Source organism: Arvicanthis niloticus, chromosome 4, assembly GCF_011762505.2.
Source record: "Arvicanthis niloticus isolate mArvNil1 chromosome 4, mArvNil1.pat.X, whole genome shotgun sequence".
In the NCBI taxonomy this organism is placed as follows: Eukaryota; Metazoa; Chordata; class Mammalia; order Rodentia; family Muridae; genus Arvicanthis; species Arvicanthis niloticus.
Window position 1 is genome coordinate 100,533,048 of NC_047661.1, and position 17,972 is coordinate 100,551,019.

Here is a 17,972-nt window from a genome sequence, read left to right on the forward strand (position 1 = left end):
TTAATTCGAAGAATTTACTCACATTAATCAAGAATAAAATGTTTAAATAAATAAAGAGCTAGCTGATATGTAAACATTGAAAACACATTCAGTGAAAAGAATCAAACATAAAAATACCACCTATTATACAATTATATTTATATGAAATGTCCATAGAGGTATAAAGTACATGAGAACCTAACGGTCTAAAAATAGAAAATGAAAACTCACTGCTAAAAATGTATGCAGTTTCTTTTAGGGATAATGACACAATTTCAGAATATGATAATGGTGATGTTTGGGCAAATAGTTAACATATTGAATTTTAGTTTAATTTTATTTCAATAAAATAATCTTAGGAATGAGATTATTCCAAATAAAAGTTCCTAATAAAAAATAAAAATACATTTTTTAGTTCCAATAATCACTCGAACCTTAACTTTGAAATTACATTTGTGTATAGTTTTGTAAGGCTCCTGTGACAGGCTTGGGGTATAAGTTTCATGTCCCAGTAGTTTGATGTATGTTACAAATTGTATCAGCTGCTACATAGTATGCACTTTGAACTTGTAAATAAAGAACTATCTTGAGGATTTTGTTGTTGTTGTTGTTGTTGTTCGTCTGGTTTCTTTGGTTTGGTTTATTGCCTAAGTCATTTTTGTTGTTTGGTTTTTGGCTGGAGTGGAATTCCCTGTTAGACCAGCCTAGAACTGCCTGCCTCTGCCTCCAGAGAGCTGGGATTAAAGGTGTCAGCCATAACACCTGACCCTAATTTTTAAAATAAAACGCCTACATGCTGTAGTTGAAGACAAGAGTAGGTATACCTATCAAATTTAATTCAGTTGAATCTCCAGAGTAGATTCAAAGAAAGCATGGGAAGAGAAACTAAAGGGGCCTGGCATGTAAAACAGTTACGTTATCTCTTGAACTTTGAACTTCCACATCACAGTATGAATTGGTTTGAAGATAAGAAATAGAATAAATTCTCTCTAGAGCACAGGACTGAACGTCTGCTATCCTAGAGACACACACAGCTGAGATCATGGCATTTGATGGCACCTGGAAAGTGGACCGCAATGAGAACTATGAAAAGTTCATGGAGAAAATGGGTAAGGACTGGCTTCCTTTCTGTGTGCTTTCTCCTGCCTGTGTGGTTACTGAATGACTTGGGATGTGGTAAGGCCCGAGGTGTGATTGCTCAGAACCAGGAAATCCAAATTTGCACTTCCTGCCTCAGGAAAAGCATCTTGTCTCCCTAGGGCAAGTCCTGCTCTTTTTTCACCAAAGAAAGAGCCACCTGTGGTTTCCTCTCATCCCTTGCCTTGCACATGTGTAATTGAAAACTGACATGTTTGTGTTCATTTAAAAAAGAATAGTATAGTGAGTTATGCTTATTTCTAGAGCTTAAAAAATACTGGATTATAGGGGATAAAAAAAAGCAAGGATCTTTTAATAAAGTCAGAAAAGAATTTTATCAAAACAGCTTGAACAAATTATATGTAATTCTCTGACTTACTAACTTTAGGAATAACCATAAAAAGCTATGTATTCTTCACGGAGGTGTAATTTAACTATACTATAAATGTCTACTAATATTCTGGCAGCTTACACTACAAACTGGGCAAAAATATGTTTCATTTCTCAAAATAAAGCCTGAATCTCTTTTACTTTTACTTTAGGGATCCTGCATTGAAGTTTATAAAATTTCATATTATAATGAAATAATATAATGAATCATAAAATGTCATAATAATTTTTCTGGCATAGGCCAATGAGGAATGCAACCAAGAGTCAATGTAATTATGAGACGAGCAAACCACAGTGATGTGCGCCAGAGATCTTAACAGTCTTGAGAGTGAAAAGAGAGGATTGTGAGTTATAGGCTAGCCTGTGCTAGGCAGCAAGTTTGGGGCCTGCCTGGGTTATATACCATGACCCTGTTTCAAACAACAACAACAAAATAAATATATAAATGCAATTTTGAAAGCAAAGTAGTGTTGGAAATTAATACCCAGTCATGAGTTTGTGTTTCTTTAATATATGACTATACCTTTTAATACTTCATTTGACATTGCTGAAATCTGGCTGATCATTGAAGCAAAAAATTTGTTAATCTTGTTAATATTATCCAGGCCTAAGGAGCTACAGTTTGCAGCTTCGTTTACATTTTCTTACTTTGGAAAAGCAGCTTGAACCTCCTCTGGATCTGCCAGAGCCTCCCCATTTTTCTCTAGACGCATTTCGGTGTTGCTGTGCATCCACGACACTGTTTGCTCTTTCTTCCTCACCTACAGAACAACGATGAGCAAACCAAAACAGAACTTGGGAAGAGAAACCCTTTTGGTGACATTCTGACTTCACACCCCCTCCAACCTCTCTCCTTTGCAGGCATTAACATGGTGAAGAGGAAGCTTGGTGCTCATGACAACTTGAAACTGACAATCACACAAGAAGGAAATAAATTCACAGTCAAAGAATCAAGCAACTTCCGAACCATTGATGTTGTGTTTGAACTCGGTGTCAACTTTTCCTATAGTCTAGCAGATGGAACAGAACTCACTGTAAGGCATTTTTATAAGCAATGCATCCTTGATTTTCTTTCTTTTCTTTTCTTTTTTTTTTTAAAGCAATACAAAGTGGTTTATCTCATGGAATGGTGCAGCTAATGCAAGCCTTCTCCATTTACTGAAGAGGACAATGAAGTCTGTTCATATCTTATATTACGCACATTGGCAAAATGTTTAAATATAATATTTCATTATGATACACAACTGGGGAAAGGCTATATTGAATACTAAGACTTAGACTAATCCGCTCAGATTGACTGGGTGTAGAGTCTCAAGGAAATGTAAAGTTCCGTATTTTCAACTCTACATGCAGGTGGACCACAAGCTTTCAGTGTCTATGATATTCAAACTTAGTAACTGCTTTATAAATGTTCTTGAACAATAAAGTCGAGGAATGTAGCTGAATCTGGAGACTGCAGCAAGTACAAAACCCTGGGTTGAGTTTCCAGTGCTGTATAAAAACTGGCCATGGTCACAAGGCCTGTAATCTCAGGACTTGGGAACGGGAGTTCATAAAGTCAAGCTCATCCTCAGAAACAGCCTAAGTCTGAGACTAGCTTGGGCTACATGAGATCTCATCTGGAAAACCATTTATTAAACAATTAATGAATGAACAAGCCAAGTGTTAAAGTCTAATGCATCATAAGTCATTAAGAATATCCCTTTCAATGTGTAAGATAAAAAAAAAATTAGGGAATCAGTTTTTCAAGTAATTTTTCATAACGCTTTTTAGCTTTGGAGTTTTTCTAGTCAAATATATTTGCAATGTTGTGTGTGTGTGTGTGTGTGTGTGTGTGTGTGTGTGTGTGTGTGTTAGGTGCACAGAGAAAAGCCAGAGGGGAGGACATCAGGTGCCCTGCTCCACATCTTATTGAGACAGGGTATCTCAAGGGGGTAGGCTGGTGGCCAAAAAGCCCCAGTGATCCTATCCTGCCCTCTACAGCACTGGTGTCAGGCCTATGTGATTGCATCTTTTTACGTTGGATTCTGGGTTTGAGTTCAGGCCCTCATGCTTGTGTAGCAAGTTCTCCTACGAGTTGAACAATCCCTTCAGCCCTGCCCTGCCCGATAGTGTAACTGTTGAATACTTTATCACTAATGATAATCACTACTCATCAGCATATAGCAATTATTCTCAACGGTTGCCAACATAGCTGCGAGTCCCATACTCACTTCCAGTGCTCTTTCTGACCTTTGGGGAATTGCTCTGTCATTTCAGTCTCCAGAGATGTAAATGGAGGTAACATATTACTTCACACCATCCATAGGGTCATTGTGAGTGAATATCAGTCTGTCAAACCGGAAATCATGCTAGACACATCGAAGACGATAATAAATGCTGCTTTATTATTGTGACACAGGGGACCTGGAATATTGAGGGAAATAAACTTATTGGAAAATTCACACGTGTAGACAATGGAAAGGAGCTGACTGCTGTCCGAGAGGTTTCTGGTAATGAACTAATCCAGGTAAGTTGGAAGAAACATTAGTAAGTACATTCCAAAGACAAAAGTGATTATGAGTAAGAATTTTGATCTTTTCATATATATGCATATGTATGTACATATATGTATATGTGCATATGTGTATGTAAATGTATATATTACAAGACATATATGACATTATTTATTAAAGAGCTTACATATATATACATATATATATGTGTATATATATATATATATATATTCCAATTTTAACAAAAAAAAACCATAAATGCCTATAACCACAAATGTAATTTTAATGGCTCTATCCTATACCTTTATAAAATGCTGCTGTCGGGTATAAGAAAATGATAGGACAGACTCTAACATTACTATCTTTCTTACTTTGAGATTTTATCTTAATGGTACATCCTTTTATATCTGTCAACACCTTTCAGACCTACACATATGAAGGAGTTGAGGCCAAGCGGATCTTTAAGAAGGAATAAGCCAGCTTCTCGTCTGCAGCAACGCTGAAAAGCTAAACCGATGTCTGATGTCTTTCTCTGCCATGTTAATGCCAAGTCCATTCATCACATCATGAGCACTGGTTTCCAGCCTTGTCAAAGCCAAAGAAGTAAAAGCTAATTAGGACTTCGTTTGTTTTATGATCCTTAAGATATACATTTACTTGTCTTTTAAAAGAAAATAAATACTTTTCTCACATTGCTTTGTATGTAGTATTTCTTTAAAAAAAAAAACAATGTGTGGCACATGCATTGATGACTATTTTTTAAATAGTGTGTGTGTGCGCGCACGCACACTCATGCGTACACGCCTGTCTGCTTAGTTGTGATGTTTTCCCTGAATATTTTAAAATTGATACACCCCATATAAAACATCTTGAGTGGTCCCTTGTATATAGATGGCCCTCAATGCATATTATAGAATAGTGTGTCTTTTCTTGTAGAGAAAGTGGACCAAAATGTAGATTGAAAACTTTCCTCTGAGTAGATGGGAAAACTCTTAAATTCTCTCTTTCTGCATGGGCCTGCGTGAGTGAGCCTCACCCTGGCAGATGAGACCTCTTCAGTCTGGTCCAGGCTTAAGTATAACTTGTGTGAACTTCACTTCATCTCTTTGGAATGTAGTTCAGACATCTTTAAAATGAAGTAATTAGGCTGGATTTCTAAGCTCCTTTCATAATATATATGAATATGGTGTAATATATATGTAATATGGTGTCTGAATAACAGTAACTCTGCAGTAGCCATTTAGGAATATGCTATGGGGGAGAGAGTGTGGGGATGACAGAGAGCGTGGAAGGGGAGGGGGAGCTATCACTTATCTTGCTAAATTTGGCTAATTTCATGGGCCCACATCATGTTTTGGCTCAGAAAGGCCCTATGTTTGTTTAAATGCCTTGTTACTTTTTTAAGATTCTCAATTACATAGAGCCATTGTACTTTCTTTGTCTTCCTTCCTTTCATTGTGTGTGTGTGTGTGTGTGTGTGTGTGCCTGTGTGTGTACGTGTACATGTTTATGATGTAATGTGGGAGTACTTGTACACATGTGTTCCTGGGTATGTATGGAGGCCCCAGGTTGATATTAGATATCTTTTCTATTGTTCTTCACCATATTTGAGGGGACAGGTTCTCTAGCTGAACCTGGAGCTCATCAATCAGTGATTGGCAGGCCAGAAAACTCTGGGGACCCTTGCTACTATATCTACTGCCCTCTCAGTATTGGGGTTACAGAGGTGCACCATCATGTTTAGGTTTTATGTGGGTGCTAGGGATCAAAACTCAGGACTCCATGTTTGTTCAGCATGCATCTACCCACTGAGCGATGTAGTCAGCTCCCTGTGTATTTATAATACAGGCCCTCCCATCCCTATGAGCTGATTGTTCATAAGTACAAAAAAACGTATTTTCAAGAGAATATCTAGACAATGCCAGCAAGACATTCATGGGCACTTCAAACCTAAATATGTAGGTAAGGTAGTTGCCTGATACAGAGTGGGGGCGAGAGGTGTTCTGTGAGGAGTGGGAGGCCGGATGGATGCTTCCAGTCTGAGACGGGTCTTTACCTTAGGTTGATTGATACTTGCTTTGGTTACGGTATAGGAGTGCCCTCTACTGGGCAAAGACACGGACTCTTTCCATTTGTGTTCCAGTGTCTGCTGCAAAGACATCTATACCATGTTCTAAAGTTTAAAACGATACTGAATGTGTACATGGCTCCAGGTTCTGTACAAGCAAAACTAACACAAAGGCTCATTTTTCTTTCTGCAGGAGCAGTTCTGTAGAACTGTTTTCATTCACTAAACAGAAACAGCAGTAACACTTTACTTATGGTTACCCTAGTTCTGAATCAGAACACCTGAAGTAGCATCATCATCTAGTGACACCATGTTTGCTAACACACAGGGTTGTGTACCTCTGCTTTGCCTGAGCCCAGAGGCCAACATTCAAAATACTGGTGCAATTGATTTCATTGGAGAATTGAGTGGGGCGGAAGAGTGAACAGACAATGGCAGCTGAGTACGATCAGGAGGCATGGAGCCAGTCAGCAGTCAGGATAAGGAACTGTTGCAGAGGGTGTCTCAGTTCACCCGTCCCCACTGAGGATTCCATTAGAATGCACGGTTACAGAAGTCCCCCAGTATATAATCCAGGTTGTCAAGAATTAACGAAAGAACTTACGTTTCAATTTGGTAATTGGTAGGTAGGACTGTGAGAAGGTGGATGATTAGAAATAGGAACAGAAAGGTCCAAGTTCTTCCCAAGTGTCAGTCAGTCCAATTTCAAGGCCACATCATCAAGTTTTGTTTCCAAACAATCTATACAAACACACACACACACAGACACACACACACACACACACACAAAAAGACACACACAGACACCACACACAGAGACACACACACACACAAAGACACACACAGACACCATACACAGACACACACACACACACACACAGACACACACACACAAAGACACACACAGACACCATACACAGAGACACACACATACACCACACACACAGACACACACACACACAAAGAGACACACACATACACCACACACACAGACACACACACACACAAAGAGACACACACATACACCACACACAGACACACACACACACAGACACACACATACACCACACACACAGACACACACACACACACAAAGAGACACACACATACACCACACACAGACACACACACACAGACACACACAAAGACACACAGACACCACACACACCACACACACAGACACACACACAAAGAGACACACACATACACCACACACAGACACACACACACAGACACACACAAAGACACACAGACACCACACACACCACACACACAGACACACACACAAAGAGACACACACATACACCACACACAGACACACACACACACACACACACACACACACACACTCACCCCACTTGCGAAGTCCCTGAGGGTTAAAGAACAGCCCTCTTCCTGAACTTAGAGAAAGCATCATTTAGATAAAGGAGCACATGATTGACCTCAGCCCTTTGCTTCACTTTTAGATAAAGTAACAATAGTTTTTTTTTTTTTTTTTAAAGATGAAGAGAATAAATGTAACACATCTCTTTAACAAATTATTTGAGCAGAAAGAATTGAGTGAGCACAGTTCCACACTCCAATCCAAATAAGTGTTGTCCTTGTACACTCCAGAACACAGCTTTTCACCTTTTTTTCCAGTTAAGTTTTTTATACAATATAGTCTGATCATGTTTTTTGTCCTCTTTCAACTCTTCCCAGATCCTCCTTACCTACATACCTAACTTTTTCTTTCAAACAAAAAAAAATTTTTAAAAACCCTACTAAACTCTTCCAATCACAAAACCAAAAATCAGAACAAGCAAAAGATCAGTAAAAATATTTTTTAAAGGTGCAACAAAACAAAAAGTAAACACACACACACACACACACACACACCACATACACCCATGAAGTTTATTTTATGTTGGCCAACTACTCCTAGACATGAAGCCTGCCTTGGTGTGCGATGAATGTAACCAGTAAAACTCCATCAGAAAAAAAACAGATTTTCCCTTTACCCGTGAGTATAAATTTTCCTCTAGTTTACGGGTGGGACCCCACAGCCAGTCCTCTGTTCAGTGCTGCCACCCCTCTGACTTGAACTTATGGAAGTCTTATCATGCTGCCATAATCTGTAAATTCATACATATATCAGTTCTATTGTGCCTGGAATTTTTTCACTTCTTTGGGTTTTTTTTTTCCCCCAACTGTGGCCTGAAAATCTTTTTTCCTTTATTAGGTCTTTGAAATTTTTTTACAATTACTTTTGGCCATATTCAACCCTACACATCTTCTTCCAGACCCAACCCCTCTTCCACAGATATCCAACTCTGTGTCCTCTTAAAAACAAAAATAAGCCGGGCAATGGTGGCGTATACTTTTAATCCCAGCACGTGGGAGGCAGAGGCAAAGGCAGAGGCAGACAGCTCTCTCTCTCTCTGAGTTCAAGGGCAGCCTGTTCTACAAAGCAAGTTCCAGAGTGACAAGGGCTACACAGGGAAACCCAGTCTAGAAAAAAACAAAACAAAATAAAACAAAAGCAAGAAAGAAAACATAGAGTCCAATTTGTGCTTTCGGTATCTTGGATGTGTGGCCTTCCACGAGAGTATGGTTGACCTCCCAGTGGTAATATTCTTAAAGAAAACCAAATTACCCTCTTCCAGCAGCTATCAGATGCTAATAGCTCCTCAGCTAGAGATGGGACTTTGTGTCCTCTCCATGCTGGGATTTGTTCTGACCCATGACATAAAAGTTTTTTTTTTTTTTTTTTTTTTTTGTTTTTTTTTTTTTTTAAAGAAAAGACATGAAGAGACTTGTTTGTTTCACAGAACTACCCCCACAACGCTCATCTTGCACAGGCAGTATTAATTGACCTGTTAATAATTTATAGAGCCTAGAGCCTTGCCCAGTATAATTTGAGCATAATTTCAAAACAGTCATGAGCCAATGACTCCAAACCCTGGGCTCTTATGACATCAATCTCTCACTGCATATTGAGAATGGCACATTCCCTTACTTTTAGGTTATTGTTCCAATGTCATGTGCTCTCTGCCATTTTACTTCTCTAACCTTGTCTCAAAACCAAACAGCTCTACTACCCACATAGCAAGGAGACACAGATTGATGCATCTCTCAACTCTCACTGGAAAAGCCCACAGTAAGAGTGATGGGCAAGCTGACCAAGGTGCGGAGAACAAGGGCCTGCCGGATGCTCAGCCCCAAATGAATCCTCTGTGCTCCACCTTCTCCTCCCAAGGCCCATGGATTATTGCTTTGCTGAAGAGGGTGTGGGAAACTGTGAGCACCAGAGGCCAGTGAATGAATATGAGGGAACCATCTTCTCCAGATACACCTGGGTGGTTGCACATAGGAGCTTGTCATGGCTATGACAACACGCACAAGCCCTGTGCATGTCAATGGAAGCAGCTTCTTGACCGATGATTGATCTATGTTGGGGTGCGGAGGTCAGCTCACTGTAGCACCACCCAAGCAGGTGGTCCTGATGATACAACAAAGCACTCTGAACAAGCCAAGAGGAGCAACACTAAGCAGCTTCTCCTTCAGTTCCTGTCTCTCAGTTCCTGTTTTGGTTTCCCTCGATGGACTGTGTGACTCAGGAATCCTAAGCCAAATAAATTCTTCCTTGTCCAAGTTGCTTTTGGTCATGGTCTTTATCACAGCAGTAGAAACCTAACTAGGACTCAGTCTTCTAGGCAGGACTGCGCTGGAGCCTGCCATCACAAGTTAAATAGTGCCTGAGAGGAGATGAAGGGCTAAAGATAGGAAAGGCAGAAAGAAGAATCAAGACAGATTTGGGAGGGCTGACAGTAAATACTGAAGCAGCCTCCAACTTCACCTTTTGAGCTCTTAAGGAATCCCATTATGTCACACATACTAGAGTGAATGGACTCCTGAGAGTCCCAGTTACTAAAGCACTCAAGACTTCTTAAAAGAATAGGGAAGGATGGTCGAAGCATTGCAAAATCTCACAGCCTAAATTCAGTCTCTGGAACTCATGAAGAGATGAAAACCACTTCCTAAAAGTTGATCTATACACATGCACCTTGATATGTGAGCACATAGTGTGTCTGCATGTACACACACACACACACACACACACACACACAGACAAATAATAATAGATAATTTCTAAGACTGGCTAATGCCTCTATCAATGTGGCAGAAGAACAATACATATGTTTTCAAATGTACACAATACTGTTTTCAAATGTAGTTTAGTAGTTAGTATCTAATATACCCACACGCTGAGGAAACAAATCTCCAGTACATTTTCATCTTGTACATCTGTGATTCTAAACCCAATACACAAGATTCCCCTGTCAAGCTTTACTATTTACTATTTGTAAAGGACTCATTTAGATGCTTTATATAGGTGAGATTACATAGTTTTTCTCTTTTGCTACTGGCTTATATTACTTGGCATGATATCGTTCGTGTTCATCCAAGCTGTAACGCCACAGAGTATCCTTCAAGGCTGGTTCCCACTGTATATTAATATTGTTACACAGTTTGGTCATCTATTGGTGGACACTGTACTGTTGTGAACAAAGCTGCTATTAAACATGGCTGTCCAAGCACCTGTGCTTTCCTTGTGCTATTATCTAGGTTTGTGAGAGTATTTGTCTGACAGAATGAGACAGAAAGGGTTCCCTCACTTCTGTTTTTTTTTTTTTTTTTTATAAGAGAGCTTGAAAAAAACTGGCATATGTCTTTCTTTAAGTGTTTAGTAGAGAAGGCTAGGGTGGCAGCACACTTGCTAGAAACTTGGCCTAACATTTAGGAGGTGCTGGCTTCATTCCTCAGTATTGCATAAAGCCAGGTATGAAGACAGATTTGTAATCACCCCTAATTAAACATAATGAAACAGTATAATAAATGCAGTATCTTATATAACAAACTGTTTGGATGCCAGAAGTATGTGTTCTTAAATAACTTTCCTATGTCTCTGTTGGCTCCTTCACTGTGGCATTGAGTCACAACACCACTTTCTCCCTGCTCCCTGCTGTAAGCAGGGTGTAGTTTAAGATATAAACAAGAATCTACATTTTTCCAGCAGAGGCCTGATGCTGGCTTCTGTACAGCCATCTCTTCCATATCTGCCCTTGAGTAATCCCTGACCCACACACAGTTTGATCTGAAAAGCAGTTAAGATTCATTAAAACCCTTGGAACAAACCCTATTTGTTCTCTCTCCAGTGCCACTAAATCTGATATAAGAAATACTGAACTAATTTGGTTTTAGATAATTTGGCTTATTTTCTAACTAAAACAAGCAAACAAAAAAAAAAAAAAAACAAACACAACAACAGCAATAGTAACAACAACAACAAACCAAAAGCACCCAACTCCTAGTCAATGAATTTTCACTGAGAATATGGATAGGCTCGGAGAATCAAAGCCTTAGTGATTCTATTTTCTAGACATAACTTCTGTAAGTATATTGACATTTCTTATGTTTACGAGAAGTGCAGCTCTAGTTAGTAGTTCACACACACAATTATCATCTTGGCATTCATTTTCTTACTGTAGGTCATGCCGATGTTTTGTGGTTTTACAAGACTACTGTGTAACCTCGATGCTTCAGCTGATTAACCTCGAGAGAATTCAGGTTGTAAACTTCAGTATCTCTCTCATCAGTGACTATCAGTTTAGCTTTGCCCAATTGTAACTCTTTCTAAACTTTAAAATTTACCAACACACCTTCTTTATTTTGAAATATAATCATGTGTGGAACTCTAAATATGGGCAAAACTGCATTCTTGTGGTAGAAGTCTATATGGTGTATATGTGGAAGGAGAAAGAGGGGAGAAATTACATTTCTTGCTCACAGCCTGCTCTGCCCAGGAGTCCAAATACACAAGCCAGTAGGGATGCTTTTGATGTGCTCAGTCAGCACTCCTAATTAACTGTGTGGCTAGTGCCTCTGTCCATTATGGCTTTCTCGACAGTGCTTGACAATACTGTAAGTAGTCAGAAAGTATTAGTAAAGTTAAAGGAGGGAAATAATTAAGGGTCAAGGATGTAAATTGGTGGTAAACACTTGCTGAGAAATCTGAATGCTATGTTTGAATCTCTGAATTATCCAAAAGAGGTCCTGTAAAGAGAGGACTGAATTAGTATATATTAATTACTAGTACTTAAGTAAACCTCAGAAAGTATCCCCACCAAGATCGACAGACCAGTTGCATCAGATCCTGGGGTATTATTTATTATACTATAATGTTTAAAAGAGATTTGTAAAAAGTATGTTTGGCTAGGATTGCTTTAGGCATAACAGGATATAACAAAATAAAATTGAATACATATTAGATGTCTTCCATTTTCAAGGTGTTGTCTGAGGAACTATAAAAGGCTCCAAGATGCTAAACTGCCAGCTCCCTGCTAAAGGGCAGCCTACATTCTCCAGGGAAAAGAGCTGACATGGATACAGGCCAGTCAAGGGTGTATCCCCTTTTGCCAAGAATGTTAAGGCAAAAATGTTCTGGAAGAGGTCTTGCGCATGCTTCATGACATGAGATCTAGGTTTTGTGCCTTGTGAATATGGAATTGGGCAAGACATGGAGTAGGGCTGGAGAGACAGGTTAGCCAGGAAAAGTGTTTGCCTTGCAACCATGGCAACCTAAGTTCAATCTCTAAATTCCTCATAGAGGTGGAAGAAAGTAATCGACTTCACAAAGCTACCTTTTTACCTCCATTCGTGTGGTATGGAGTGTACCCAGCCACATTAGATAAACAAAGAAACAAGTTAATATTCTTTTGCAAAGACATAATAATGGTGGTGGTGGTGGTAGTGAAAATGTATTTTTTCTAATCCACTCCAGAAGATCAGAATAGACTCAAGGAACCACTGAAGAGCCATTTCCTGCTTCCCAGTGTCATGGCTCTTTACAAAAGGGAAGGGAAGTTTTCTCAGAAAGATGTGGATTTTTTTTTTTTTTTTGACTGTTGTAGGTGGCTGATTTTTCTGTGTGTTGGGTAGGGTTTATACAGTCCTTCAGGAATCTCAGTGGATGATCTTTCTCCATTATAGGGTCATAGAGTTAACACACATTGTCATGTGAGTCTGACCCTGTGTTACTGCCTAAAGAGGGCAGGGAATTCTAGGCCAGCCTGATGACACAGCAAGACTCTGTTTGAAAAAGTAGAACCAACAATAAACAAACAAACAAAAAAAATAAACTAGCACAAATCAAAACAATATGCCAGACAAAAATATTAAAAATTTTTCAGTTTGACTTGGACACAGAGAAATCTGAGAAAAAAATGGTCAAATCAATATACTGTCACAAATGGTTGTTCTAGAATATAGAAAGAGGTAATAAAAGCTAAAGGGAAGACAAACATTTATGTGAACACCTCATTTCGGTACCTTCTTCCCAGGGAGAAACATGACAAATTACATACATACAGATGAGATAGTGAGACCCATGTAAACTGCAGCCAGGGAAACTGTGAAGCACTGGACTCAGGTCACACCTGTAGGATTGAGACAAGTCGTGAGAATCATCGCAGAGAAGGCAGCTGACTAAAGCAAAGGCGCCAGGTCACATGAGGAGGGTGGAGTGACATTAACAATTGGGTACAGGATGGGCACTGTTCAGAGTCAGGACACAACAGAGAAGTGTGTTTTTAAATCATACAATTTAAGTATGATGATTATTCTGCTTACTCTCAGACTAAGAAAACTATCCCCAATATGTGAGATAACAATGATGATAAAATAATGAAAAGAAGTGCCAAAATATGGATGAATCAGTGTACCAATCAATGGGATTACTGTTGGGATAGGTTCTGTGGTGGTTTGAATAGCATGGCCTCCACAGGTTAATATATTTGAATACCTTGTTACTAGGAAATGGTACTCTTTGGGAATATGACCTTGTTGAAGGAAGCATGTCACTGGGGGTGGACTTTGAGGTTTCACAAATAAGTCCTTGAGATACCAGAAGTGTTAATCTCACAGGGCTGTCTCCTTGATGGAGGAAATGGATACCTGTTTTCCACCCAAAAGTCTGGGAGCAGTTATTGTTAATGACCTAGTGACCTTTGCTGTCTGCAGGGCCAGGCCTCACCAAATCCCCCAGAAGGTTTATCCCAGCCTCTCCTTCCCTAGACCTTTAGCCTTGTTTCTCAGTCAATAGAACCCACCCTTAGGAGAAGTGTCACATGTACTTTATAGCCTGCTGACCTCTATGCTACTCAGTCCAGTCAAGGACCAGACCAGATCCTAGGCCCTTAAGCTAGAGGACCCATCTTCTTGGTAGAAGTCACAAGTACTTTGCAAAAAGAGTTTTCATGTAGTCATGTGTTTTTACTGTGCACAGGGTATTTGGATAATTGTTACCAGAAAACTTTATTACAAAAGTGTACTGTACTTAAGTATGTATAAAATAAACTATATACTACCTAGTGTCAGACTCTAGGAATTTGAACCAGTTGGGCTAAGTTGTGGTGCCCTGAATTTCCTTCTACTCTCAAGTGGTTTGTTTCCCTGCTGGCAATAGCATTTGCAGGATCTCTGTCTGTCTGTCTGTCTGTCTGTCTGTCTGTCTGTCTGACTCTCTCTTTCTCTCTCTGTCTCTGTGTCTCTGTCTGTCTGTCTGTCTCTCTGTCTCTCTCCCTCCCTCCCTCTTTCCCTCCCTCTCTTCTTCCCTCGCTCCCTCTTCCTCTCCTCCCAACCCTGTGATCAGGATGCAGCGCTCAGCTGTTGTTCCACCTGTGTATGGCACCACGATCCCCACCACTATAAGGGACTATACCCTCTGAAGCTGTAAGCCCCCAATTAAAATACTTTCATGTATAAGGTGAGATGTGCATTAGGAAGGCAGCTGGTTAGACTATAGCAGCAGCGAAATAATTCAACACATAGTAGGTATTTTTCCCTTGAATGTATAGGTCCTAAGGTTTGAGGGGGCTGGAGAAATGCAAAAGTCATCCATGACAACATACCTTGCTTTCAGAACAGTACTATTCTTTAGTTATTATTATTATGCCCATGTAATGAGGGACATGTGGGAATTAGTTCTCTCCTTCTGCCTTGGGAGTCATGGGGGTTGAATGCAGGTCATCAAACTTGAAAGCAAATGCCTTTACTAGCTAAGCCATTCCTATTTTTCTTGTTTTTTTCAATTAAGCTCTTAACCAACTGGCATTGCGTTCCTTCCTCAACATACATTATGAATTATTATTATTATGAGGGGTAGCCAAGAACCAAGACAGCTAAGGCTGAAGACATGAAGGGTCCTTCAACTGAATGAACCCATCTCTGTGCAATAATTACTATCCCCAGAGAAACAACATTTCCACATGGATGTCACTCACTTAGTGCCCAGGAACGCCCTTCCTTCCTGGATAGACCAAGAAAACCAACATCTCCACAGGTATGAAACTCAACTCAGTACCAGGGATACTTAGAAACACTTCAGAATTTTTTCACCTTATGTCAGGCTACTTCCATTTTAATAAATTCAAGTTTTATCATTCCTATTTCAATAATTAGAAAGTGGTCTTACATGTCTGAAGCTTACTTCCTTGTTCTAGTCTAAGATTTAGATTCTTGCCTGAAATTACTTCTTTCAGATATGAAAATGACTTTGGGCTAGGACAGGAAAGTAGGCTCAGATATTTTGGTCATCCTGATAAGCCCTTAGAAACAGAACCTTGTTCATTGCCTTGCTTGCTTGTTCTTTGACTGTTTGTGTTTATTGTCTTGCTTGTTCTTTGACTATTTGCATCTGTAGTATTGCTAGACCCTCAACCTAGAACTGACTTTAATACTTGCATATAATTAAAATGGTATAAAAGCAAAAAGGAGGAGGGGGGATGGGATAGGGGGGCTTAGGGAGGGAAAGACATCTGAAAGGTAAATAAATAAAATATCCAATAAAAAAAAGAAAGAAAGTGGTCTTACCTTGCCAGTGGACGTATGATCTACTTCTGGAAGAATCAGCAGTTCATTTATTTTTCTTAAGGATTATAAACACGTAATACTAATTCAATGCAGGGAACTTCTAACCCACAAACGAGAGATAATCTGTCCACAGTATACTGTTGAAGTCTACTCCCCCAGCATAGCTGTTAGTATTCTGTCTAAACTCCACCTCCCCAGTTACCTGGCAACAGCCAGGTATGCTCCTCCCCACAGTTACCTGGCAACCGCCAGGTAGGCATGATCCACTATAAAAGGGGCTGCTTGCCTCCTCCTCGCTCTCTTCCTCTTCCTCTCTCTCTTACCCTCTTGCCTCTCTGTCCCCTCCCCCACCTTCCTCTCTCTCCACGTGGTCATGGCCGGCCTCCACTTCTCTTCTCTCTTATCTCTTCCACCTTCCTCTCCCCACCTTTGCCCTAGCCCCTGAATAAACCTCCTCCCCCTTGGAACCGCGTGGTCTGGAGTGGTCTGTTCTGAACTGCGGTCGGACTTTTTCTAACAACTAACAATAGCTGTAGCCATTTTGTTCCATGCCTGCCAGTTATTGATGCAGAAAAACAGATTAGCTCAGAGCAGGGTTATGCTGCTCACATACCATGTTACCTTCTGTATTTTCTTAGATTTGTTAATCTTTAAGAAATTACACAACCATAAGCTCCAATCAGAATAAAGCTTAGGACCAATCAGAATACAGGTCAGTTAGAATGAAGACCCCCAAATTAGGGAGACCCTTACTCAAGCCTCAGGATATCGTGGCCACCCAAGAACTCTCGCAAGACACTGTACCTGGATGCAAATGGCAGAGGTTTATTAGAGAAATAGGCCAGCGGTCAAACCCCAAGCTCTCTCGCAAGAGCAAGCAAGGTTTGGCCCTGAGTGATGGGTACCGGGGTCTTTTAAAGAGCAAAACCACAAACCAGGGGAGTGGGGAGGGGGTAAGAGGTTGCCAAGGATACATAACATGAGAATAGTGATACATTCCAAAGAAACCCACCCTAAAAGGTTAATGGCCATGGAAATTACCCAGTACAATCATTTTCTCAAAAATGTGGTTTCACCAAGTCACTACCCTACCTTGTCATTTATCAACTATTTATTCTCACTAGCTGTAAAGCCACAGTCCTGTCATTGTGTTTTTACCACCTGAATGACTTTCACTCCTTACAGCCAGTTCCTGGAACTGGCCTGGCTTGTTTCAGAGAAAATTTTCCATGTCCCTAAAAGAACTTGAAAGGCATCTATATATGTATATATTCTATAAAAATGATTTTTATAATTTTTCATTCTTTATTTCCCCATTTCCTCTAATGACAGTTTTTAATCATAAAAACTTAGATTTTAGTATCATCATAATCATCATTTTTTTGACCTAAAGTCCAATATTGATGTCGCAGTACTAAAAGTTGAACAGCACTTATTCTCTTTCTAACAAAAGTTACTAATCTATTTAAAATGCAAGGGCCTATGGTTAAAAGCAAAAGTAAAATCACAAGAGGTCCAGCAAGGAAGGATAACAGGGTTCTCAACAAAGGGGACTTATTGAACCAACTTTCAAACCAGTTCAGCTGTTCCTCTCTATCTTTCTGTCTCTGGTCTAACCTTAACATTCTTCTCTTAGAGCAACACACTTCTTTAAGAAACAGCAAGTCTAGTCCTCTTAGCAGCACCTGTCTCTATAGCCATTCTTAGTCTCAATGTAACAGCTAGGGTCAAGGAAAATAGGCTCTCTGCAAAAGCGTCTAGGATGTATCTCAAACTCAGTTCAAGAGTACCTGTGGGAACTAGCTGGACAAGTACACAATAATCTTTGACTGCAAGCTCACCATTTATCAATCTTAGGAACTAAATATCTGTTAGCAGGGCTTCTTTGGCCCTATTCTATTGACTAGGGGTTTCAAAACATTTTTTCTTTGAAAACTACTTTCAAAGTTGTCTTCTGACTTTTACACATTTTGTGGCACATAGCTGTCTAC

The 17,972-nt window shown here is 39.8% G+C and overlaps 1 protein-coding gene and 1 long non-coding RNA gene across 5 annotated transcripts in view; one reads left to right on the forward strand and one right to left on the reverse strand.

Moving 5' to 3' along the window:
- The window catches only part of LOC143442125 (uncharacterized), a 37,601-nt gene extending 21,440 nt beyond the window's left edge, over positions 1-16,161 (reverse strand). For all 4 annotated transcript variants that reach the window (XR_013110107.1, XR_013110106.1, XR_013110108.1 and 1 more), the window contains exons 1-2: positions 15,982-16,161; positions 2,155-13,547 (exon numbers count right to left, since the gene is read on the reverse strand). This is a non-coding gene — a long non-coding RNA (uncharacterized LOC143442125). The remainder of the gene's footprint in view (positions 1-2,154; positions 13,548-15,981) is intronic.
- On the forward strand, positions 932-4,693 carry Fabp2 (fatty acid binding protein 2). Its single transcript, XM_034501179.2, has 4 exons — positions 932-1,088; positions 2,368-2,540; positions 3,908-4,015; positions 4,426-4,693. Exons 1-4 carry the CDS (start codon positions 1,022-1,024, stop codon positions 4,474-4,476), a joined length of 399 nt encoding a protein of 132 aa, XP_034357070.1. The 5' UTR covers positions 932-1,021; the 3' UTR covers positions 4,477-4,693.
- Positions 16,162-17,972: the final 1,811 nt, after the last annotated feature.

What these genes read in the sequence shown, in the direction of transcription:
- Fabp2 (XM_034501179.2), top strand. Translation starts at nt 1,022, where the DNA reads ATGGCATTTGATGGCACCTGGAAAGTGGACCGCAATGAGAACTATGAA. An exon ending in AAAGTTCATGGAGAAAATGG is followed by an intron (nt 1,089 to 2,367) that starts GTAAGGACTGGC and finishes TCTCCTTTGCAG; the next exon opens with GCATTAACATGGTGAAGAGG. An exon ending in CAGATGGAACAGAACTCACT is followed by an intron (nt 2,541 to 3,907) that starts GTAAGGCATTTT and finishes ATTGTGACACAG; the next exon opens with GGGACCTGGAATATTGAGGG.